The sequence below is a fragment of the Lynx canadensis genome, chromosome B1, assembly GCF_007474595.2.
Source record: "Lynx canadensis isolate LIC74 chromosome B1, mLynCan4.pri.v2, whole genome shotgun sequence".
NCBI classification, from domain to species: domain Eukaryota; kingdom Metazoa; phylum Chordata; class Mammalia; order Carnivora; family Felidae; genus Lynx; species Lynx canadensis.
In genome coordinates this window covers 114690829-114715905 of record NC_044306.2, presented here as the reverse complement: position 1 = coordinate 114715905, position 25077 = coordinate 114690829, and the positions used below count along the sequence as shown (strand labels likewise).

General features: G+C 37.4%; 1 protein-coding gene across 1 annotated transcript in view; it reads right to left on the bottom strand.

Annotated features, from left to right (window-relative positions):
- Positions 1–25077, bottom strand: part of LOC116738055 (collagen alpha-1(XXV) chain-like) — a 71625-nt gene that overhangs the window by 28994 nt on the left and 17554 nt on the right. The window contains exons 6-8 of the mRNA XM_032593070.1: positions 9906–9959; positions 7798–7824; positions 5373–5417 (exon numbers count right to left, since the gene is read on the bottom strand). Coding sequence (XP_032448961.1) covers positions 5373–5417; positions 7798–7824; positions 9906–9959 — 126 coding nt within the window. The remainder of the gene's footprint in view (positions 1–5372; positions 5418–7797; positions 7825–9905; positions 9960–25077) is intronic.

Genomic DNA, 25077 nt, shown 5'->3' with positions numbered 1-25077 from the left:
GCTAAGTCCCTTCCCTCATCTCATTTATACCTCATAAAACTCTGATGAGATAGGGCAGATATTACTATTTTCATATAATAGATAAGGACATTGAAGCAACAAGAGGATAAGTGAATTTTGGACTTCCTATATTCCATTGCCATGTTCTTTTTATTAGAATAAGAATTATTGGTTTATTTCATTTTGACAACAGGGCATAAAGGTTCCAGTAAACTTGTAAATAAAAGGAAGCTGCTTGTATTAACTGCAGTTTAAAACCTTTTATTTTTCGTGTCTTAGTGGAAAGTGGCTGGATAATCCACAAATGAGAATAAGGACTAGATTTAGTTCTCATAGGAAGTAGATGGAAAGAAAAGGACAGTTTCCTAAAAGGCTGATTTATTTGTGGAAATTGGAGCAGTTTCATTTGATGGGGGACTATGAGTGATATTTTAATTTTCTTTTTAAAAACTTAGACTGTGAAATCTTGAGGAATTTTTCTAACTTTTAAGTGGCAAGACAACTGCTGAAAGCCAGATATAAGTTAAACATTTTAAAGGATAATGCTGCAGGGAGTGGAAATAAAACAGTCAGTGTTCATAATCCTCATTTCTGCAAAAGTGAGAGCAAATGCAGAATTACAGTAGGAAAACCCAACTATGTCTTTTTTTTTCAATATATGAAGTTTATTGTCAAATTGGTTTCCATACAACACCCAGTGCTCATCCCAAAAGGTGCCCTCCGCAATACCCTCCCACCCCCCTCAGTTTGTTCTCAGTTTTTAAGAGTCTCTTATGCTTTGGCTCTCTTCCACTCCCAACTATGTCTTAAGTAGACTCTTAGCTTCATAAGTCAGCTGGTCTGGAAACCCAAGTTTTAACAGGGTAAGTCACAAATGGGAAAATTCTTTGAGGAGACACTTGAGATAAATAGATTGGGCTTTACCATTGATCATTCAAACACAAAGAGCTTCTGGTTTTGGTCATGCTAATTTTCAAATACAATAGTTGGTATATAACTTTATGCATGTGTTAATAAAGTCTATGTGGATAAATGAAGTGAATATGGTGACATTTCTGTCATTCATTAATTCATTCTGTAAATGTTTGTTGAGCACCCATTATGTGCCAGCTGTTTGCAGGGATGCGAGGAGCTGGGTTAGAATAGGAAGCAATGCAGTTACAATCCCTGCCCTTGACCTGTGCTCATGATAATCACATACTAATATATGTACACAAAAATGTTATTGGTTGAAAGCATGAAAAATACTTTCCTTTTTTTTCTTTTTTTTTTAATCTGGGGTAGGAAGAGATTCTCATGTTTAGGATATTCTGTGCCCCTTATATGCCAGAAGACATGATAAACAAATGCTTGTCACAGGAAAGAGATCTACCATTCCACAAAAATAAAAAACAGTTGAAAGGAAAAAAAAATTTTAAAGGTTGTTTATTCAATAAATATTTATTATCTTACAACTATATGCCAGGAACATGGATTGATGCTGGGAATAATTTGGCATCATATAGTTTTTTGTTTATTTGTTTTTCCTTCTCCAATAAGCCGGATGTCCAATGAAAAAGGAATTGTAATAAATCCCAATAACAGTTATGAAAGGTACTTTAAAGAGTGCTATGGGAGCACAGAGTAGGTAGCCTAACCAATCTGGGGGAGACCGAAAGGCTGCCTTAGGGAAATGACTTATAAATTAAGGTCTCAGTGGACTGAAGAATAGAACATGGAGGAGGGAGTGGACAGAGAGTGTTGTAAGGTGAGAGAACCATATGTGCCAAGTTAGAGAGGGCCCTGCATTGACCCAGGATGGTGCAATGTGGAGGTGAGTGGGGATGGGGGCCCTCTGAGACAGGCCTTCACACATGATTTTAAGAAAAGACAATTTGATTGGTAGCTCCAAATATGGGCATGGATTCTGGAAAGGCTCAGAGGATGCAAATCAAAGATGCTATGTGGGCATAAACTAAGAAGACAGTGTGTTTACAGGAATGGAGACTGAGGGAGCAGTGAAAATGAAGGCACAGAGAGGCTGTTGCTAGACAGTGAAGGTAGAGCTTCTGAATCTGCAGACTGAATTGTGAGTAATAGAGTGGCATGGTCAAACCATTCAGCGTGCTGCACAAACACCTACTTTCAAGTTGACCAAAAGAGATAACAAATCCATTTCTGCATTTGTTGGGTGGCATTAACACTCCAAAGAGCAGAACATAACCTTTGCATAGTCACTCCACACATGACTGAAATCATTCTTTGGCATGACACTCTCAAGCCTAGAGTGCACGGCAGTTGCTGGCCACGGACAAAACCCAGCCTAGTGGTTTTTACAGTTCCACAGCATTTCCAGATGACCAGTCTGGAAAGGTTTAGATTGCTTTACCATCCAAAGGCACTGAGTTGGATCAAAAGGAAAAAAAAAAAAAATCCTATTAAAATGAATCAATGACGTAATTTACTACATCAATGGCAAAAAAAAAAAAAAAAAGGCATTTTTTGATTTTACATCTAGAACTTGGTACATGATGAATGAGTTTCACATACTGAACCCAAAGGCCATGAGAAGACTGTTTCCAACATACTGGAAACAAATCATATAACAGAAGCAGGAAATGTTTTAAAAAAACACATCAAAAATTATATTCCAATTACGGCATTCTCGGGATGAATGCTACAGGTCAGATTACATATTATACGTTACACATTCCTATTTACAATCCCCTGTTTAGACCTATTGAAAGTTTATAGAAATGATTTCCGTTTCAACTGAAGGATTTCTTGTACTTAATTTCAGTTGACTAGTAAAACTTCTTGATAAAAAAGAAAACAACCAGTCTAGTTGATTTCAATTTCCATGTGGTAAGAAAGCTAACATTTATTGAGAGTTTACTATGTGTGAGTCAATATGGTAAATGATTTGCATTAATATAAAACAGTATTCCTTTGAGATGAACTTGGAATTTTCAAAGAAAAAGGTTACTTTACTACTGGAAAATTAAATGTTAAAAATGTGTGATTAAAGAAACAATTATTGGTCTACATTCTAAAAATGAAGCTTTAAATGCAACTTCTAAAAGCATAAAATTCTCTACATAAATCCACATAGGTATTGTTCAGACTTGGCATAAACTTTTTTCACTCAAAAAAACTGCTCTCTGTTTAGAAGATTTCCTTTCTTTAAGCAGAGACTCGTAACGAAGGCCTGTGGGCCAGTTCCAGTTTTGTGTGGCCCATGTGCTAAGAATGGTTTTTACATTTTTACATGGTTAAGAAAAAAATGAAAAGAACAATATTTCATGACACATGAAAATTACATGAAATTAAAATTTCAGTGTCCAGAAATAAAGTTTTATGGGAACACAGCCATACTCATTTGTGTACATATTGTTTATGCTTGCTGTCACACTGTAAGGACAGAGTTAAGTAGTTGTGACAGAGACCACAAGGCCCAGAAAACCTAAAATATTTATATTCTGGCCCTTTACAGGAAAGGCTTGATGACCTCTGGTTTTGAGTATAAACAAAAAAGTTAAATATAATATCCAGGTTTATATTTCTGGGGGTTGAAACGCTGACTTTGAGAGTCATCAAGGTATATCATTGGTCTTATTAAGTATTAAACATATTCATGCCATATTTTATTGCCGCATGATAATTAAATTTGACAGGTATATAAAAGGGGTCTATAGCAGTGCTTCTCAACTAGAAGTGATTTTGTCCCTCAGGGGACATTTGGCAATGTCTAGAGATAGGTTTGGTTGCCACAACTACTGGTATCTAGTGGGCACAGGCCAGGAATGCTGTTAAATATCTAACGGCCCCCACGAGAAAGAATTATCTAGCCCAATATGTCAATAATGCTGAAGGTGAGAAACCTTGGTCTATAAGAAACTGAGGGTCGACTCTAATTTCTGGACTGCTCCTTGAACACAAACATAATTGCTACTTGGTGACATTAATTCATTCCTACCATCATCCATGCCATATTTATATTAATATTTATAAGAATGAGAAAGATAAATTTCTCTTTATTTTATGAGTATGTTTTTATGACTAACCATTAACCATCTGCACTGTAATAATTTTCAAAGTGAAATATTTTTATTCTCCAATGTGAGCCTAAATGAATAAATCTTTTTTTAATCATTCAATTACTTTGCTTGATTTTAATTAAAATCTGACCATTTTATTTTCAGTTTCTTAAAAGTTCTTTTCTTAATTCTTAGCATACAGCACAAGTGAAATAAAAGGCCCTTCCTATGTCAGAGATGTCTATAAAGTATGAATCCAAACAAAAGGTATAATGATAGATGGGGAGAGCAGTATGAAAAGAGGATGGAAGATGAACCACAAGACCACTGTAATATAAACACTAATAATGGTTTAAAAGATGAAAAAAGTGAATGAGAAGGCTGACAAAATATCTGAATTTAGTAGATTTCAAGTTGAGGCAAATTTTCAAGACTGCATTAGAGGCTGTAATCAAATGACATTTACTTTCATACTTTTAAATCTCATCCCAATCCTGTGACATGTTCTCTAACCAAATTGCAACAAATGGAATCACTTTAGAAACTTTATTTTATTTAAAAACATTTTTTTTAACGTTTATTTATTATTAAGAAACAGAGACACGGAGCATGAGCATGGGAGGGACAGAGAGAAGGGGAGACACAAAATCCAAAGCAGGCTCCAGGCTCTGAGCTGTCAGCACAGAGCCTGACATGGGGCTCGAACTCACAAACCTTGAGATCATGACCTGAGACAAAGTCAGATGCTTAACCAACTGAGCCACCCAGGCGCCCCTAGAAACTGTATTTTTATATCTCTGAGTATCAAGGGAGTAGTGCCCCATTTACACATGAATAAATGGTTTTATTCCATGGAAGCCATGTTACTAGAAACCTAGCTATACATTATCTAGAATTTGTGACATCCCATTTTATTTTAAAAATATTTATGGGGTGCCTGGGTGACTCAGTCGGTTAAGCATCCGACTTTGGCTCAGGTCATGATCTCAGAGTTTGTGGGTTTGAGCCCCGCATCGGGCTATGGGCTGACAGCTCAGAGCCTGGAGCCTGCTTCCGATTTCATCTCTCCCTCTCTCGCTGCCCCTCCCCTGCTTGCAGTCTGCCTCTCTCTCTTTCTCAAACATAAATAAATATTAAAAAAAATTTTTTTTAATATTTAAATTTGTAGCTAAGAGCTTGTGGAATGATCATCTTTATAAATTGGATATTTAAATGTTTTCCAAACTCATAGAATTATCTCTCATCTTACCATATTAAGCTATCAGTCTCTTTCCTCACTCAAAATCTTCTGTTTTCACATACATGGAATAGATTTCTTGCTCATACACATACCCTTTCATATTTCACAAACTGTACCTTTTCGCCTGTGTCACCTTTGGGGCCACTCTCTCCAGCATCTCCCTAAGGGGGGAAAACGGGATTACACACAGAATAGTTTTCATTATTTTAAGCTTGCTTTCATATGCACTATATATTAAAAGCTCTTGAGGATATTCTGTAGAACTGACACATTTTGACTTAAGCAGTTGCCTGATACCAACTGGCCCACATAAAATTTATTGCAATGAACACAGCTGAACTGTTTCCAACTACTCTATGATATCAACAGAAAGCAGTACTTTCTCTGACTTCTAATAGCTCATGCTGGTACTTAAAGCCTCCTTCACTCTATCTCTTTTCTCCTCTACTCAAAGAGCCACTGTAAGAAAGCCTTTTTCCTGACCATTCCCTCAATATGCCACATGCCTTACCACCTCTGTCTCCTTCCTCCTGCCATTCCTGCCACCTGGGTTCCTGCCCTCCCCTTTCCCTTCTCTCTGTGTAAATCCTACTCTGTCTTCAGGTTCAGCTCAAGTCAAATCTCCAAAGCTTCAAAATGCATGACACAGCCCTCAAGACCTGTGGACAGAAGATTATTTTATCTGCACTTCTGTGTTTTGCATTTGTGAAATGAATGTTTTCGATTTTATTTGAAAACTCTCTCTTTTATAATTACAATAAAATAAATTGGAGACTTTATGTTTTCTTGCTTATTTTTGAGATTTCCTGTGCTTCCTCCCTCACTGACATCTCCTTTCCGCCACAAAGCAATGCATTAGGGAAAAAAAAAAGTCCTTCACTCATTATCCATGCTTTGATTCCTTCAATGCCGAATTCTTTAATTTAAGTCTTACAGCATGTTATAGTGGAAACATCATGGACGTTGGCGCCAGAAAGACTGAGCCCAGCTCCAGCACCTACCGGGCAAATGAAATTCTCCCTACATCACGTTTCACATGTGTAACGTAAGGGCAAGAATGCTTTATGGGATTAGAAGAAATAAACAATATGCTGTGTGTAAAGCAACTAGGACAGTAGGGGACACACCATGAGCTGCTAATGATAGCCGTTAGCAATAACAATGCATTATTGTTGCTAGATTCCACAGGCTGGAATGCCCTTTTGTTTAGCTTCATATTAGGTCACGTTTCCATCATTTAAAAGTTTCCTTTAAGTGAGAGGTAGGTATTGATGATGGTTTCCAAGGGAGAGGGAAGAGATGTAGGGAAGAGAGACTTTTACTTTTTTCTCTCCATTTTCTTTTCTTGTTTCAAATATGTATGAAGCTAACTGCTCAGGCATTTGTCTGTGGTGCCAGACACCCCACACGGGCCCTTGAGCCGGAACCCCTCTATCTGATGAATCCCTGGAACGGCGCTGGCTCTCCTTTTCCCTCCTTAATTTCTACACAACAGAGTCATCTGATGATTAATTAATTTCAAGTTAATTACAATAAACTGGTTGGATGCCAAATAAATGTACTGATAATCTATTATGAGAGACCTTTGATAGTCAGCCTACTAGCATACTTTTAAAAAGATTGCATGGCAATCCCTTTATTAAAAAGCAAAACAGACACAACAAACTTTCTTATTAGGAAGAATGGCTCCAAGTGGTCACGAAATGAAGGGGTCGAGTGAGTTCTCCCCTCTGGTTTGCTCTCCTTCCATTTAAATAAATGTCTTTTTAATTTTTGTTTTACAGTGCCAAATAATACAGTTATAGTCAAGAAGTTTGTTGGATCTTTAGATGTACTAACTACTTTGGTGATTAGAGGTGATAGTATTAATTTGTCAGAAATATCGGATCAGATGTAGTATCTTGGTAGCTTCCTACGCAGACAGCACATTTCTCAAACACTATTAAAGTAAATAGCATGAAAACCAGGAAAATTAGCACCACAATATGCATGGGGAGTCTAAAAATAATCAGGACGCCCGCAAAAGTAGTCAGGAAGGACGACTGTGAGAAATTTAACATATGGCATTCTTCTCCTTTTGTTTCTCTTTTTTATTTTTTATAGGAATTCTTTGTGGGGCAATTCCCAGTATATTTGTTGCAGGTAAACATCTGTATCCCCTTAACTTAGTGACCTAAGAAGCAGTAGGGAGAGATGTGGATGCTTAGAAAAGTATTGGAGTGGTGTTAGCAAGTAGGCAAAACAAATTTTGCAGGCCTAGGGATTTTTGAAAACCATTTAAAAGCTTGACATAGAATGTTTAAATTTGCTCCCTTTCCTTCCATTTCTTTAAACGATTTTACCCAAATCTCTGTCCAAACATAAGAACTACACTATTCTCTCCTTCTACTAATTAACAGTTTGACAAGAACAGTGGTTGTTATGTCTATCTTTATCTATGTATCTATATCTATTGCTATCTAGCCATCCATACTTAAATAAGTTCGGTTTAGTCTCTCTTTAGGGAGGAAAAAAGATAATTACAGGCAGAATCATTCTTACCTTTTCTCCTCGATCTCCAGGTTCTCCCTGAGCAAAAGAACAAAGATTGAGTGACACATTAAATTATAAAACACCCAATTAAACAACACCAAACAAATTGAGATATTGAATATACTAAGCAAATTATATGTGACATTTTCTATTTTGGCAATATAGAATTGCTGTATTGAAAACAAATAGTAAGATGAGTTTCTTGAAGAATTGGGCATGGATATCAATATCAAATGTAATCTTAATTCTTTGTTTTTAAAGGACTAAAGAAAGATATTTAAGATTATCTTCCAGAAGCCAGCTTTGGGGGCATTAAGACCAGTGTGGTGGCAATTTAATGTCTTGAGCGGCTTCTTCGTTTTCAAGTTTTAACCTGCCCAAACTCAGAATCAATAAGGGGAGCCAACACATCCTTTCGTGGTCTTCTGCTCAAAGGAGCCCCCAGTGTCTGGATTATTGCAGGGGTCTAGGGTCTGTGTAGTTCCCCAATCTATCTTCTTCAAACATGATCATAAACACAGTCCTAAACTTGGACCTCCTCACGGTGTCATGAACTCCCTTCAACCTGCTGGTAACTAGCATGATCCAAATCAGGAGTATTTTAGGAGGAGTTGGTACCTTCAGGAAAAATACTAGAATGGAGCAGAGTTGAAGTGAGTTCAGGAGAATGTCTTTATTCAAAATTATTTCCTGGACAGTATGAGGACTAAAATGCTAAATTGTGCTTTGAAGAGAATCCTTATTTTTACTTTACCCAGGAAGGCATAGGTGATGGAGTGGGAAAATTCTAAAATAAATCATACACATTATGATAATATTCCTCTTATGAAAAAAGCATCAGTAAATTTTGCCATCAGATAAAACTGCATTAAAAAATGGTTTCAGGTGATTATTGTGTATTTTCTAAACTAAAAGCCACTCAAAATCAATTTAGAGGCAAGACTCTTCTCATTTGCTGGGACTCAGCCTGACCCTTTGGCTTTCCAGATTTCTGGCCACCTTTCACTGCTCAACATCCATCCTGATGGTTGCTAGGCAACAGAAGAACAGTACTGAGAACGTGCATTAAGCATTAACTCTTATCATTTGGCTTTTTAGTATGAAGCAAGAAAGAGGAGAAGACAGGAGAATGGCTGTAGTCCCAGAAGGAATATTTGCTGCAAGACAAAGGACAGGTCTATAAATTTTAGGTCTGTCCTAGGCGCCTGTCAATAGCAATGTGATCTGTAAAATCAGCTGACAGGCATCTGTGGGTATGGATACACACCAGCACAGCTGACGGGATTAGACATTAGTTATGTACTTCAAGGGATGCTCACTCATCAAAGGATTTGGGATTTGTCTGCCTGTTTGGTTTAAACTGAACTGTCACCAATCGTTTTATATTTAACAGATTCATTTGTTCTTCAAAAAACAAAGAAAATTTTCAACCCCCCAAAATCCTCATTACATTTTTTCCCCATTTAGTAATTCAGACTGCATCCATTTTAAAATTTCAAACGTGTCACATCGTGGGGTGCCTGGCTGGCTCAGTCAGTGGAGCGTGTGACTCTTGATCTCAGGATTGTTGAGTTTGAGCCCCATGTCGGGTGTAGAGATTACTTAAAAAAAAATAAAAATCTCAAAAAACTCTCACACATGCCACATCTTTATTCTACTTTTTGTTTGATTAACTGGTTATGTTGTGTAAGTGTTGGAGATGACCAAATATTGAAGAAAGGCCACAGTATCACTGTGAAATCATCTTTAGTAAGCCTTGTAAATATTATACACACTTTAGGCAGTATGGACATGGCCTACATTTTAATATGCTCACTAAATAGCAAAATGACAACAGGCATATTTGAAACACGGGCTTCTTCTCATGTTATTGACGTATCTCAGAATAAAGATTCTGACAATCTTATTCTATTTGTTTTTCTGCATTTTTAATGGTAATGAGAGTCACAAACATAATTTAGTCACTAGTCACAAAGTTCTATACTGCAGCATATTTTACTATTGACAAATATTCCATCCAAGTAAAATCAGTGGGATATTAAAAAAAAAAGTTCCAGTTTACAGTTGAATGAAAACTCATGTCTCAAATGATTCTGCTTGGTTTTATTTGTACTAACCTTTGGCCCTGGTATTCCGTTTTGTCCTACTGTTCCAGGCAACCCAGGCTCACCCTCATAATAAAAAATAGATACTATTAAATAAAATAGACAAAATCCATACATTATATAGATCAGTAAAGGATATAGCTATCCAGCAGTGCTCTAGAAGTAGGAAGAAAAAAAAGTGACTACTAATGTAAATACAAGTTAGCTCATTTGGTCCAAAATTCTCTGTGCTCAGGACCAAGAATAAAACATGTTAATTTCCTTGGTTCAGTCTTTTCTTCATTAAGAAAGCTGAAGCAACCTACCAACGGAAATGAGTATCTAGCATGATGTTGGGTACCTTGTAGGCAATAAATAAACATTTGTGGAATGAGTTAAAGATATATGAAAACATAATCTCTCCTGATGGAGAACTTTTAAGTGGTTCATCAGCTCAGAAACATAAAAACGAAATTATTATGAGACTTAATCAGTCTAAAGCTGAATGCACACACACATCTTTGAACACCTGCAAAATTAGACACATTTGACACAGAGTGAAAAGTAAAAATGGTTTTGGTTTCTCAATTTCACTGTAAAAAATAATTAGAATAAAACATTTAGAACTGTGGTTCTCATTGTCATCTTGAGTAATAAATAGGCATTTGGGAAAAAGATGGTGGTTACTAGGTCAGAAAAGTTTCCCCTTTTAGAAAGAAGAGGTTGTAGGGGTGCCTGCATGGCTCAGTTGGTTGAGCATTTGACTTTGGCTCAGGTCGTGATCTTGGCAGTTTGTGAGTTCAAGCCCTGCATCAGGCTCCACACTGTCAGCTGACAGTGCGAAGCCTGCTTGGGATTCTCTTCCTCTCTCCAAATAAATAAACAAACTTAAAAGAAATTTTTTTAAATAAAAAAAAGAAAAAGAAAGAAGAGGTTGTCTACCAGTTTCATAGGCTCTGAACCAGCAACTGCTTTCTAAAGAGGACAAGTCCATAAAGTGCCCAGAAGCAAAGGTAAGATACTCTGGCTCTCAATGCTTCCATGTGGCTCAAAGTAAGATCAACTAGAATTTCATTTTCACTTACAAACATTCCCAAAGCTCTTTACTGTGTGCGCCAACAATGGGATAGCTTTCTTCTTTCCACTGAAGGTAGTAAAGTTGTTACTTGATTTAAAAACAACAACAACAACACTATTTTTAGAGCAGTTTTAGGTTCCCTGCAGACTTAGTTGATTTTTAAGTGAGTTTTCTATGACACCTGGAGAGCAGAATTTGTGCCATTTTTGTATTTGTGCTCTCAGCTTCACAAACATGTACATTAGTAATAATAGTACCATTTTAAGTGCCAGGAATTTTACATTTATCAACTTATTCTCACAAATTTCTATGAGGTAAGTACTACCTTATCTCTATGAAACAGATGAAGAAACTAAGGCACAGAGAGGTTAAGTAACTTCTAGATTTACACGACTGCAGCCAAGATTTGAACTCTCATGATCTAGCTTAAGAGGTTGTGCTCTTAATACGATGCATTCCTGAATGAATGAAAGTATTTAGAAATTGGGAGAGGATGCAAAGGAGTATTTCTATCCTCATGATCATTGGTTTATATTCCTCAGTTATAAATGTTCTTACAGAATGTATAGAAACCTGACTTAACTATAACTTCTATAAAGATGAGTTGTGTAAACCTCCCAGATAAACTAATAATAGGAAGCCTATTTATCCTTTTAGAAGAGAAAAAAATATTTTACTAAAGTCATAACTTCCTGGAAGAACTTCTGCTTTGTATATAAAGTTACAGTATAATTGTAACTCTTGCACTTTCCTTGGATAAATGGCAAAAATGTTGACAGAAGAGCAATGACCATTATAGGAAAATCTTGACTGGTTATTTGTATGTGGCAAAGAGTAAGAACTTGGAAATAAAATACACCCTGAAAGAGGACTATCATTTACTATGTAACAGAAGATGAGTTATCAAGTCTGCTTTCTTCAAAGAATTGACAACAGGATGCACTAATATCATAACTCATGGTTTAATGCAAATAAGAGAAGCTGCCAGGAAACAATATGAACTTTGTTTAGCCTTTCAAAGAATAACCATGGTAGCCAGAATAATAATAAAAAAAAGTAGTTAAGCCCCTGGAACTGAACAAAACACATGCTGAGATTTTTGAAGCAAGGAAGAGAGACGTTGCTTAGGTATCTGCTTAACATCCTCCTTAACATATGAACACTGAGGGACTAAAACTTGATCTCTTTTTAAAAATTTTATATATTGTTAAAATAATAATGCACCTATAATTCCATCACCCTATGCACCCAATTCTATCAAAATTGTTTTCATTTTGTCCTGTTTCCTTCCAGTCTTTTTTATTTATGCTTACATATTTTCAAGCATTTGTAAGCTTATTACATGGTTTGATGTTCTTATTTTTTTTTATTATTTAATACCACATATTTGTTTTCACATAGTAGTCATGATTGTCTTATGAACAGTTTATCATCCATCAAAGTCAGGTGCGATCATATGTTTGATCTGTCCCAAATAGTTGAATACTTAGGTTGTTTCTAATTTTCGCCATTAAAGATAAACTAAAACAAACACCTCTATAAATATGTCTGAGCTGTCAGCAAAGAGCTGGATGTGAGGCTCGAGCCCGCAAACCATGAGATCATGACTGGAGCTGAAGTCAGACAATTAACCGACTGAGCCACCTAGGCACCCCTGTATCTCTCTATTTCTGAATGCATTTCACAAATACTGAAGGACATTCCAAAGAGAGTAATAACAAAAACCAGAAGCTAACATCTTAACTTCAGGTAGAATGATAAAGTTTTCTCTATTATATTTTAAATTCTAAAGCTATTCCCAATGTATTACTCCCAAATGACAACATGTGTATTTGAGCTAAAAGTTGGGTTCAACTTTTATGAAAGTTTTATAAAACTTTTATGAAAGCTGCCTTGCTACTTTTTCTTTCTTTCTTCCTTCCTTCCCTTCTCTCTCTCACTCTCTCTCAAACCAATGCTCTTTATAACCCTAATGTAAGACATCACTCAAGACTCCTACGATTATTTCAGGTGCTGCTAATCAGGGTCAACTTGAAAGAATACTGAAAGAAAGGAATGCAGTTGTCTTACGAGACTGAGTGTTAAAGGGAAGTAGGTCATTTAGTGATAATATTGCTTACCTGATGGCAATTGTTTTCTATTCTGGCAATGGGAATTTACAATGAGCTGTAGCTTAAAATTTTCAGCATAATAAAATTTTACATTCACTTGTCAAAACTGATTTTAAGTACTGCATTTTCAAAAAGAACTCATCCAAACAGGAGAGGAAAATAACTACAAGGAATGTGGACCAGTAATGGGTGGAAAGAATTATTCTGATCAGAACATGGCATTGGTCTTTTTTTTTTCCCCCCCCTCTGGGATTTTTAGCTCTTCCTCAGGTTTATTTTTTTTATTTATTTTTTGACTTTTTTATTTGAATACAGTCAACACACAACATCATATTAGTTTCAGATGTACAACATAGTCATTCAACTTCTCTATAGGTCATGCTATGCTCACATAAGTGTAGCTACGATCTGTCAGCATACAACAGTCACAGTGATATAATATCACTGACTCTCCTTATGCTGCGAACATAGCATCAGTCTTAAGGCCGTTCTCCTACTTCTGAGGTTGGGGTGTTGGTGTGCACAGGCAGTAAAATAAAGACTAATGGTCACTGATAACCCATATGAAACACTGATGTGTACTGGACCTTTTTTCTTGACTGTCACAGTGCATAGAGAGATCTCAAAGGCTTGAGGAGTGAGCAGAACAGACATTTAGTCCCCTTCTGCAGGCAGTCATGGTGCGAAGTGGCTGTCCCTTATATAAGGCTTCAGGGTCTCAATGGCTTTGGCAGCAATTGGGTACATAGCACTCGGTAGAGGAGGATTCTTTGAAAGTAGTGAGACACCCAACAGGGACTTTTAGATACAACTGTTTGGGGAAGGGGTGCCTGGGTGGCGCAGTCCATTAAGTGTCCAACTCTTGATCTCAGCTCAGGTCATGATGTCATGGTTCAGGAGTTTGAGCCCCACATCGGGCTCTGCACTGATAGTGCAGAGCACCTTTGGGTTCTGTCTCTCAGTCTCTCTGCCCTCCCCTGCTTGTGCTCTCTCTCTTTCTTTCAAAGTAAATAAATTTAGATATAACCGTTTGGGGAAAAGTCAAGAAAATGGGGTTTCTGCTCTCCACTCCTATTTTTTTTTAATTTTTTAAAAATGTTTTTATTTATTTTTGAGACAGAGCATGAGCAGGGGAGGGGCAGAGAGAGAGGGAGACACAGAATCTGAAGCAGGCTGCAGGCTCTGAGCTGTCAGCACAGAGCCCGACGTGGGGCTCAAACTCACAAACTGCGAGATCATGACCTGAGCTGAAGTCAGGTGCTTACCCGACTGAGCCACCCAGGCGCCCCTCTCCACTCCTATTTTTTTCTCTCTAGTTTACTCTAGTTTAGATTTCTACTCTAGTTTCCTAATGACAAATGAGTATGAACACCAACTTGGGCGAAGGTGGATACAAAATGACCTACAGATTTTGAAATTTATAGAAATGTAGCATTTTACAGCACGATACTATAGCATAAAAGTTCTAGCCCCGATCTTTAAATGTTTTTAATGTTCTAGAAAAGTCATGTGTCATTCTGTACACCTGTCACGTCCTTCAGCCTCGCCTCAAATATCTCCCATCACAGGGGTTGCCTGGATACCTCAACACCATGGCACCACCGCTTCCTAGGCCCACTGTCTGACTTTATTCTCTTTGTTGCAGTAATTATCACACCAGGTATACTCGTTCGGTTTCAAATCTGTCTCCCCTACTAGGAATGCCGCGTTTCAGAAAGAAAATACAGGACGTCTACTCAAATTTCAATTTCAGATAAACACCACAATTTTCAAGTTATGCATATTCCAAACACCGAACGGGACATAGTCATATTAGAAATTAGGGGTTGTTTATCTGAAAGTCAAATTTAACTGGGCATCCTGTATACTATTCGGTGACCCTATTTCCTGCCCCACCCCCTCACCACCCTAAAATATGAACTTGCTCTATTTTGTTCATTCCTCTTTCTACACTGCTTGGAAATGGTACCTTAAACATAATAATTGTTCAGTACATATATGTTGGAGAAAGGAATGAATACAGGAGAAGCAAACTCATTAAGCCCACATTAAGATGTGCAGCTTATAGGCCTGGGGAGAGAGTGAGACAGCAAGACTTCTCTTCTAGGAAACTGGAAAAACCTGTAAGCATGGTGGCAAGACATGGCTCTTTGTCTCAGCTACAGCAAGGCAGGCAATGGTGGGAAAAGAGAAGGGGGCCCAGGAAAAAGATGGGAGAGATGTTAACCCAACAGTGACCTCTCCAGTCACGTAGGTTAGTCTGAAACATCAGAATTGAAGGGCAAAGGAACAGCTTGGGGTAAGTGAAGGGTGGGGTGCATTGGCGGAAGGAGTCCTGTGAGGGGCAGGATGCCTTGAATGAGCAGAACTTTCACGGCTTCCAAGGGGCTCATGCTCCTGAGCTCTTCCAGTACTCTGTCAGAGGAAAGGTGCCTAGAGCACCAAAGGCTGCCACAGTTCTGCCTGTGGGTACAGAGACTGGCCCTTCTATGTATTTCCATATATTCTTCTCTCTGCTCCTTCGTGCACCCCTGTGCCTCAAATGGAGGGTGAGCAGTAGCTGGTGCAGTGCTGGTTCCATGAATTATCATGTCGTCCAAAGTTCCCACGAGACTCTTTCGGAGCTTGTATGTGTGGTCATTTACCTCTGGTAAACGAGGTACCTCATTTACTTAGAAAATTTTCTTGGGGCGCCTGGGTGGCTCAGTCGGTTAAGCGTCCGACTTCGGCTCAGGTCGTGATCTCGCAGTCCGTGAGTTCGAGCCCCATGTCGGGCTCTGTGCTGACAGCTCAGAGCCTGGAGCCTGTTTCAGATTCTGTGTCTCCCTCTCTCTGACCCTCCCCCATTCATGCTCTGTCTCCCTCTGTCTCAAAAATAAATAAAGGTTAAAAAATTTAAAAAAAAAAAAAGAAAATTTTCTTGAAATCATGATACCCACATATTATTATTATTATTATTATTTGTTGTTGTTGTTGGACTACAGATGTCACCTAGTGATTCCTTATTCCACAGACGCCTGATTAAACTTTGCTCCAGGCCCGATTTCACAGATGGAGGAAGTCGTGATATGCTCCCCATGACCCTTCTGCTGGGGTTCATCTCTGTTTTGCCCCAGACCAGTTCAGATGGATTTAGTCAGTTTTCCTCACCAGTTCCCTCCAGAACCCTACTCTCCCCAGGCCTTTTGTGAGTTCAGGATTGAATATCTGGTGTTCCTGGGAAGGTGTCACATCACAGAGCAGGTGGTTTTCCTCATCTGGCTGGCTTCTTCATCTCCCCTTTCCATCTCACCTTCCTCCTTCCTTTCCTCCTTCCTAGACCACCCTGTGCATTCAGCTTCACTCTCTCTAATGTAAAATGATTTAGAAGTTTCTAAAAGGCTTCTGCTTGCATGCTCAATCTCTAATTCTTTTCCTCCTTCTTGCGTAAAGGCAGAGGAAGCTTTGTAACTTGGTCAAAGAACACCCAGAAAATCTGGGTGGGTTTGGTTATATGTCCTGTAGAGGGCTCTGTCTTGTTTATCTAATCAGCAAAATCACTTCCTAAAATTAGAATCTGTCTTGTCCACATTGGTAATACGAATACTAATGAGTAGTAAGTTGACAGGTCTATCAGCTAGCAGCTTAATAAAAACATTCTATTTCAGAAAATTTCCTGAAATGGGTCTTAAAGTGATTAAAGTCATAACTAAACTAAACCTAGTAACCAAACATCCACTATGCTTTTTAAAAATAGTACAGATGTCTATGGGGCACCTGGGTGGCTTAGTCCATTAAGCATCTGACTCTTGATTTTGGCTCAGGTCATGATCTCAGGGTTCTGGGGATGGAGCCCCACGTTGGGCTGTGTGCTGACAGTGTGGAGCCTGCTTGGGATTCTCTCTCTCCCTCTCTCTCTCTGCCCCTCCTCTGTTTGTGTTTTCTCTCTCTCTCTCTCTCTCTCAAAATAAGTAAATAAACGTTATTAAAAAATAAATAAATACAAATGTCTAAAGCTGTAAAATAAGTAAACATGGCAATTGTATCAATAATATTATGGTATGGACTATTTCAGAAATAAGTCTGCTAGTGAAGACTTTTTAGTTTTTGTACTGCTAATGTAGACATAAACGTACAAAATACAATTTGAACAGAGAAATTTGGATGCAAAGAGATAGCTAAGAATTAAGTGCTCACAGAACACAGCTAAGTTGTGTTATTTTGGGTGAAATTTACATAAATGAAAATCATGTGCCTTGAGCACACCCCTAAGATTTGAAGGTCAGGTTTGGGCAGAAGTACACATGGATGACCCCACAGGGCTAATATCCTCCCTTCTTTTCTCAACCCTATTCCTATTATTCACCAGCAAGGGCCTGGGGGGTTGTGTGTGAATATCACAGCCTGCAAGCTTTGCCCACAGCTCCCTATCGATAGCTGCTCCAAGGTCACACACAGGTTCAGGTGTGCACATGCCAGTTTGTGGTTACTCATGGGAATATGGACCTGGAGAAGAGACCAATACAGGCATTGAAAGTAGAATCAGGACAGTTGGGGCAGGAATTCCTAGGTCGTAGGTGCCTAGGACAGGATTCAGAAGTGGGGAGATTGGGCTTTGAGTAGGCATGCCTCCTTGGCCCTCTGGACTCCTCACACTGTGGGGAGGGTCACACAGGAAGAACAGAGCAGGCAAGATGAGAATCACTGCTTGCCTGGGTCTAAAGGAAACACTATCCAGCATTTCATTTTGAAATAACTTATAAAAGGTACCAAAATGAGCAAACACCAGCCAGAGAGCACGGTGCCACATAGGGTTGTCTTTTCCATATATATAAAATTATTCACCGTGTGTATTTTCATGGGGACAAAAAAGATTAAGAACAAAGTCTTCTGTTGGGGGAAGAAATAATCAAAATAGGATAAAGGGGGTTGTGTGAAGTGGAAGAGTTTCTTAGCACTGGGATAAATCAGATATAGTATAGCTGTTCCGCTTCCTTGTGTTAACACAAATCTCTTCTAGCTTAGAAAATTAGTGACAATTCTTGCAACTTCCCATGGAACTGGGACGGCTAGAAAAGAAATCGCAGTGGTAGTAGCTAATCAGCGTCTGGCATTTTCATAGGCAGGGAAGGAGGGAGAGGCCATGACCTCTGTGTGCCCACTTACACAGAAACTCCAAAGTTTTGTGGGATGTTTGGGGGAAAACACTCATTCACGCTCTGCATGTTGGTAGGAAAGAATGAATCCCCAGGCGTGACTAGCAGCCACCCAGCAACCAAGGGGAGAGCAGGCGCTAGGGTGAAGGCCGCAGCCAGGAGGCCGGGGCGAAGACAGGAAAGAATCTGGATTCTCAGTGATAAGGTTTAGTTGCCAGAGCAAAGCAAAGCTGAATCCCTCATCAGTGCCAGACTCTCAAGTTCTCTGACCAAGGAACACCTTTATTTTTCAAAAGTAGTTCTGTTAAGTATTCTAGGACTTGCAACATAATGTGCCTTCAATGATATATCCGTTTTTTAAAGTTTTAAAACCCAGCTAATTTCTTCTTTCCTAAAGCATAGTTCTTAATGATCTATGTATAGTTTGAGTGATAAGTTCCCTTTTTTTCTTGGGAAGAGAATGTGTCTAATTATTAATAGAAATATTAAGTGGTTATGTCCAACTGGAAAAATTCTAAAGACCTTTGAAGAGTCGTAGAAAGAAATAATAGTTCTTACTAACATTTGCTTATACACCCAAGAGACTTCTGAGTCATGGAGTTATTAATGCCCCTAAAACAGAGAAGAACATAGTCTGTCCTTATTTAATATTTTATTTAAAAATATTTAACATATTTTAAAAAGTTACATTGATTACTTTTTTTTCTGATTAAATTTTGAGGTAAATATTATAATCTTCATTTGATAAACGAAGACACTAAGGTTCAGAGAAGGTAGGTAACTTGCCCAAGGTCATACAAATACTGAATGGCAGAGCTGAGATATTCTGAATTTAAGATCCTCATTCTCAATGGTGGAACCAGAGTCTTGTGCAGTCAGATCAGACTGTCTGGTTTTGATGCTGAACTCCATCACAAACACCTTGGTAACTCTGGACAAAATATTTATCCTTTCTGTGCTCCCATTTACTCATTAATAAAGAGTAGAAAATGCTAGTTCTCCCTTCATAGTATTGCTTTGAGGAATAAGTGAGCTATTCTGCACACAACACCAGGGACAGTGCCTGACAGTAAATGCTGAATACATGTTAGTATTTACTATAAACTGCACGCATGTGTTGTCTGCATTAGGCGAGAAGGCAGAGAAGGGAATCCTGAAAGAAATTCGGTTTCTCATAAATTAATCCCACTGATGCTATCTCACAGTTGGAAAATGGTTACTATCCATTTCACAATGTGGGCTTGTATCAAATAGATGGAATTGGGTAGATGCTAACCTGTTAGGATTGTCACAATACGTTATTTCATTGCAGCCTTATTCTTAATACAAGTTTCCAAAATCCAGAGTATCATTTAGAGGTCAGAGCTTATGACACAAGAACAGGCTTTGTGGCTTACATTGATTTAATATTTTAAAGGTCATAAGCTTGGAGAGAAGGTAGACCATGATGAACACAAAAGCCCCACAGTAGTTGATCATACAGTGTTTTAGAAACCAAATTCTAAGACCAAGGTGGTCTGCAATTTAATTTGTAAGTACTGCACCATAGAGGTAGTTTCTCTCCCCTTGCCAAACGCCGCTCACCTGTTAGGTCTCACTTATAGTCACTTACCTATTCAGAGAAGCATTAGTTGGCCCTATGCACTAGGCCGGGCTGCCCTATGTTACTATGCCACATTCATACTGCAATGTAACCGTTTTTTAGTATAACTGTTCATTCAATGTCCCCATCCCCAGTTAGGTGCAAATTCCATGATGGCAGAGACAGCTTTAATGTCAGTGCTCAGATGGTGCCTGGCACTTAGGAGTAAGGGCTGAACGGATGATTGAAAAAATCAGCAAGTGAATCTGTAGATACATTTATGGGAAGTTTAAAAAAAAAAAAAGCTTTCCCAGATTATGTATGCAAGTGAATCAGATCTAGTAAATCAGCATTTTTGTGATCCTTTCTACAAAACATACTCTTTTCAATTAAAATGGAAAATAAGTGGACTTGATGATATCATAATTCAAACACGTTTGCTTTATTGTTTGTTTTGCAACAGCCTGTGAGCAGCTTGCCTTCCCTTACACCCCTTTTCCTAGGAATCCCATCCCTCACGTTTTGTTCCTCCCCTCTCCCAATATTTTAGTGGAATAACAGAATTTAGTAGAATGATAATTATTATCAAATTCTAAAGTAACATGCCGAAAAGAAGTCAGGGGGAAAGTAGTTTTAAAAAATCTTTACTACACTTGATTATTTCAAGTCAACATTAAACTACCTCTTATAACTAACTTATCACTCCTCTTTAAAGGAACTCAAAGTTAATTACATAAAGAATAGAAACACTGTTTGTTCCACTTAACAAGTAAAATTGAATGAAAAGTCTCTTTAAGAGTAAGCTTATATATAAAAATGCCTGAGAATGTACGAACCATATTCAGGGATGAAGTGATTTGACTACTTGGGATGTCCTGTAATAGGAAAATGATGATATTTCTTTAAGAAGAAAGGATGCATCCTATTGTTATAATTACTAGAGACAAAAGTCATGCGTTCTTAGAATTCTAAGGTACATAATTGCTAACTGTAGGAAATAGAAAAATTAATAAAAATAATTTGTCTCAACTTTAACCTGCAACATGATTGAATTGCTGTAAGATACTTTCCCTGAATTATTCATTAATCTGGAATCAGAAATCACTTATTTCATTTACTCTGAATATCTTTTCTTAAAGTCTAAATTGGAAAGTCACAACTGTATTGGATAATGGATAACTGAGTAAATTCTGTGATAGAAAAATCTTAAGCTAACCAACCAGAAAACAAACAGAACATAATATATTCAAATTCTTCAGGAATTTAATTCAGACTATTTAATGTTAGATCCAAGGCAACCAAAGAAAAGAGTGTATTTAGTTGTTAAAGTAAGTGAATCAAGAATAAAAAATACTGAGTTCATTGAATAGCCCACTTAATAGACTTGAATAAATGACTTGACCTTTGGAAGTCTGAGAGCTTCAATTTATCTGCTCTCTAAATATACTTACAATAAAAATGCCATTAGAAGTATGCTGTGAGGATTAATGTCAGTGAAGAACTGTGAGACCCATGGATAAGAGATGAAAAGGAACTCTAAATACCATAACTATAAACTAATTAAAATTTAATGTTCCTTAAAAATCACATAGCTATCTGAGATAGATTCATAGATGATACGCTAACATCATTTTTTATTTATATTATGTTTTGAAGTTTCAAAAATAATAAATTCTAGAAAATATTTGAAAAATACGTGAACAAGATCTTCTGATGTTTGTCTTTTGTTTTGGAAACAATCTCTAGGAATCTGGGGCCTGAGAAAAATTCTAGCTTGCTTAAACAAAACCATTGGTTTTTAATCCTGAAAATCTTTATCATTATTTTCATAGTAACAAACAGACAAGGGTGTTAACTGCACCAATTAGACTTTTAAAGTACTCTGTCTTTGTCTCTAGATCTCCTCTTTGATGGCATTTGCACAGTGCTGGGCACTGATTGTTATGCAAGTAAACTGTCATTATGATGATTTATTTTTATGAGTGCCAATTAATGTGAAAATATGGAAAGGGTAAAAAATATAGGGTTATAATAACACCTAATAAAAGCTGAGATTTAAAAAGTTCTGATACACACACACATATATATACAAAAATTATAGACAGCAATTTATTTTGTCAAAGGATTCTTCAGTTTAAAAGACAGTTCTACCACCAAATTATTTTTAAAATCTCCCACTCCTCCAGTATATCTGAGGAGTAGGGTTTAATTTGGAAATGTTCAGATATACATGTCTTCATATATGCATGTGGGTGTGTGTATGTATGAGAGAGAGAGAGACAGAGACAGAGAGACAGGGATAATGAATATTGGACCACAAACAAAATGTTAATTATACCTTTAAACCAACAAGATCTATTCTTGAGAATTACAAAATTTTTGTGTCCAATACGATTAGCTGAGAAGAAGAGGATAACATTTCATGTTTTTAGGTGAGACTTAGTATTAACTGTGCCCCAACTACTTTGGCTGCTGGCAACAAATCTAAATTATGGAAACAACAGCTTGCAGAATTGGGAACAGAGAACGCTAGAAGCTGGTTGAATTGGAAATGAGACACGGGTGACTTTATCTCTTAGAGACTTAGAAACAAATTAGTACAGCTCTCATTTTACAAATGAAACTGCCTTGAGCCCCGACAGGAAAAGGGTCTTTCAAGGCTGCACATGAGGTGAACGCACAGGGCACCCTGCTGCCAGGACAGCGCTCCTGGGCAGGTGAGTGGAGAGAGAGCCGGGGGACAGAGGAAGATTTTACCTTCCTGGGTCTGTTTGCATATTCATATTCTTGCTATCATGATTCAGCTGGCTTCTGCTCCCTGCTGGAGGATAAACCTAGGACTCATTTGCTGAAATTCTTATAGCACAATCCTACTCCTACTACTGCTACTGCTACTATAGATACTTGATAACATGCACTGAGCATCTATAACATCACGTTCACTTTAGGGACATTATCTGGTTAATACTGCAAGGTCTGTGTTTACATTTTACATCCAAGCCTTAGAAACATTATGTAACTTGTCCAAATGAGGATGAGGATCTGAAGCATTCTCTCTCTGACTACAGAGTCCACACTTTTTCCTACCACACATTTCACAGAAGGATACTTGGGAGCCCTTTGTGGATTGTGATGCCAGAAAGAGCTAGATTAGGGTTTAATGCCATGTTCCTGCTTATGTAATTCCTTTCTTCTAATACAATCTGAATAACTGGAAGACATTACAAAAATAGGAAATATTTAGATTAGCAGTTACAGTGCCAATATTTGAAGGAAAATAGTGTAAAAAAAAAAAAAAAACTCACTACCAAGTTTATTGGCCAAAGCCAATCACCAGTTTTGTCAATCTGAATGGATGGAAAACAAACAAAATATATTCTTAAAACAGTTACTTTTCTTTCTTTTCTATAAGGAAAAAATCTTTCTATCTTATAGTTGTTATTTGTTGTATTTCTGATGGCTTAGAAATCAGATCTTCATTAATCATCTGAAAACTATTTTCTGAGCAACAAAAGTACTTCTTTGGAAAAGTGAAATTGTGATGTAGGAAAAAATATTTTCTTAAGACAGTTTGAGAACATTTAGGTGCTTTAAAAAATTATATCATTGTAAGCTCTTTTCTTGGAAAAACAAATTATAGAGATCCAAAACACATTTCATATGCTTAAGTACAGAATTATTACTCTATTTCCAGCTTTTTTTTTACTGTCTCAATGATCTGCTATTTCAGTGAAAGGGGCTCATAGTTTTTGCACTTTATTTTCCTAAAGATGATATAGCAAATATTAGATAATGACTAGCATTAACAGAAATTTCATTCGCAAAGTTTTAGGTTAAATCCCATGGAGTAAGAAAAAACAATCTTAAGCTACATTTTGCTAATACCTTAATAAAAGTGTGAAATTATTTAACTTCCCTAGGCCTTATAGAAAACACTTTAAAATGCCACAAAGATGTATAACAAGACATAAAACTGCAAATATTAACTGTCTATTTCCTTGAAATATAATTTAAACTTGGTGACTAGGACAAGAAAATGTCACATTCCTTTCTCTTGCTAAGGAAATTGCATATTTCCTCTGCAAAAATAAAGAATACGTGGTCTTCATAAACATATATGTGACAGTTTTAAAGTTGTTTTGTTTCAGGTTAAAGGTTTCTATAAATTTTCATGATTGCCTCAAAGTTGAAAAAAAAGAAAAGCAGAGAAAGCAAAACATTAGGTGTACAAGCTTTGTTTTTTAAAATTTAAAATACATTTCTGTTATATCTATATTTTGTCCTCTGTAAATATTATCTTGACTTAAGTAATTTTAAAATCCATCTGAGAGTGAATATACTTTCAAATTTTTATGTTTCCTTCCATGATCTGCAATGTTCTAAATAGAAAGTTAATCTTTGCTCTTCACCAGGATTTGTGAAGCAAACAGACATACATTTTATTAAGTGGAAAATAGAGCAGTGAACTGGGCAGTTCAGTGCTGATAGCTGCACAGTGCTTGGCTGTGGACTAAAGGATACCATAAGCTTTGTTTGAGGACATTAATTTCACTAGGAACTGAGTAATTCTGGAAGCAGCAAGCCTCTTTTAAGACACAGGTCAGTCAAATTTCCAGGATTTCGTTAAAATAAAATGAAGGAAAAGTTTAATTATAAAATCAAACACTGTCATAAGGGTTTCATGTCTACTTACCATTTAATCCTCATATTGACCCTAAGAGGTAGAAACTGTTATTGTCTCCCTTTTATAGATGAGGAAACTGAGGCCAAAGAATTCAAGGACTTGGCCAAAATTCATGTGGCCTCTACGTGGCAGACTCATGCCTTTTGCTAGCCACTCAATAGGTTTTAAATAGTGATTGTTAATGTCTTATTAGAGAAGAAAAGATGGACAAAATGGGAAAGGTCACTAATAGGACTATTCTGTCTGTAAGGATTGGGCTCACTATGTTTTCAGAATTTAATCCGGAGTGCATGGATTTAAAATTCTCTGTTGAACACAGCTTATGGGTCATAAGATTTCACAGGGCCAGTGCAAAAACTCTGAGGGAGGCAAGAAAGTCCCTAGTTCAGCTCCCTGGCTCCTGGTAGACTGGCTTTGTTAGTCGCCATTATGGCTTTCCTGGTCTCTGTAGAGATTTTAGATTGAAAAGCCAGTCAGAACTGTTGGGGAGCAAGACCCACCTGTGGGATGATGCTAGATGCTCTCTGTCCAACCGGTAAGTATGTTGCAGGAATAGATACACACACACACACACACACACACACACACACACACACACACGTCTATGTAGAGTTG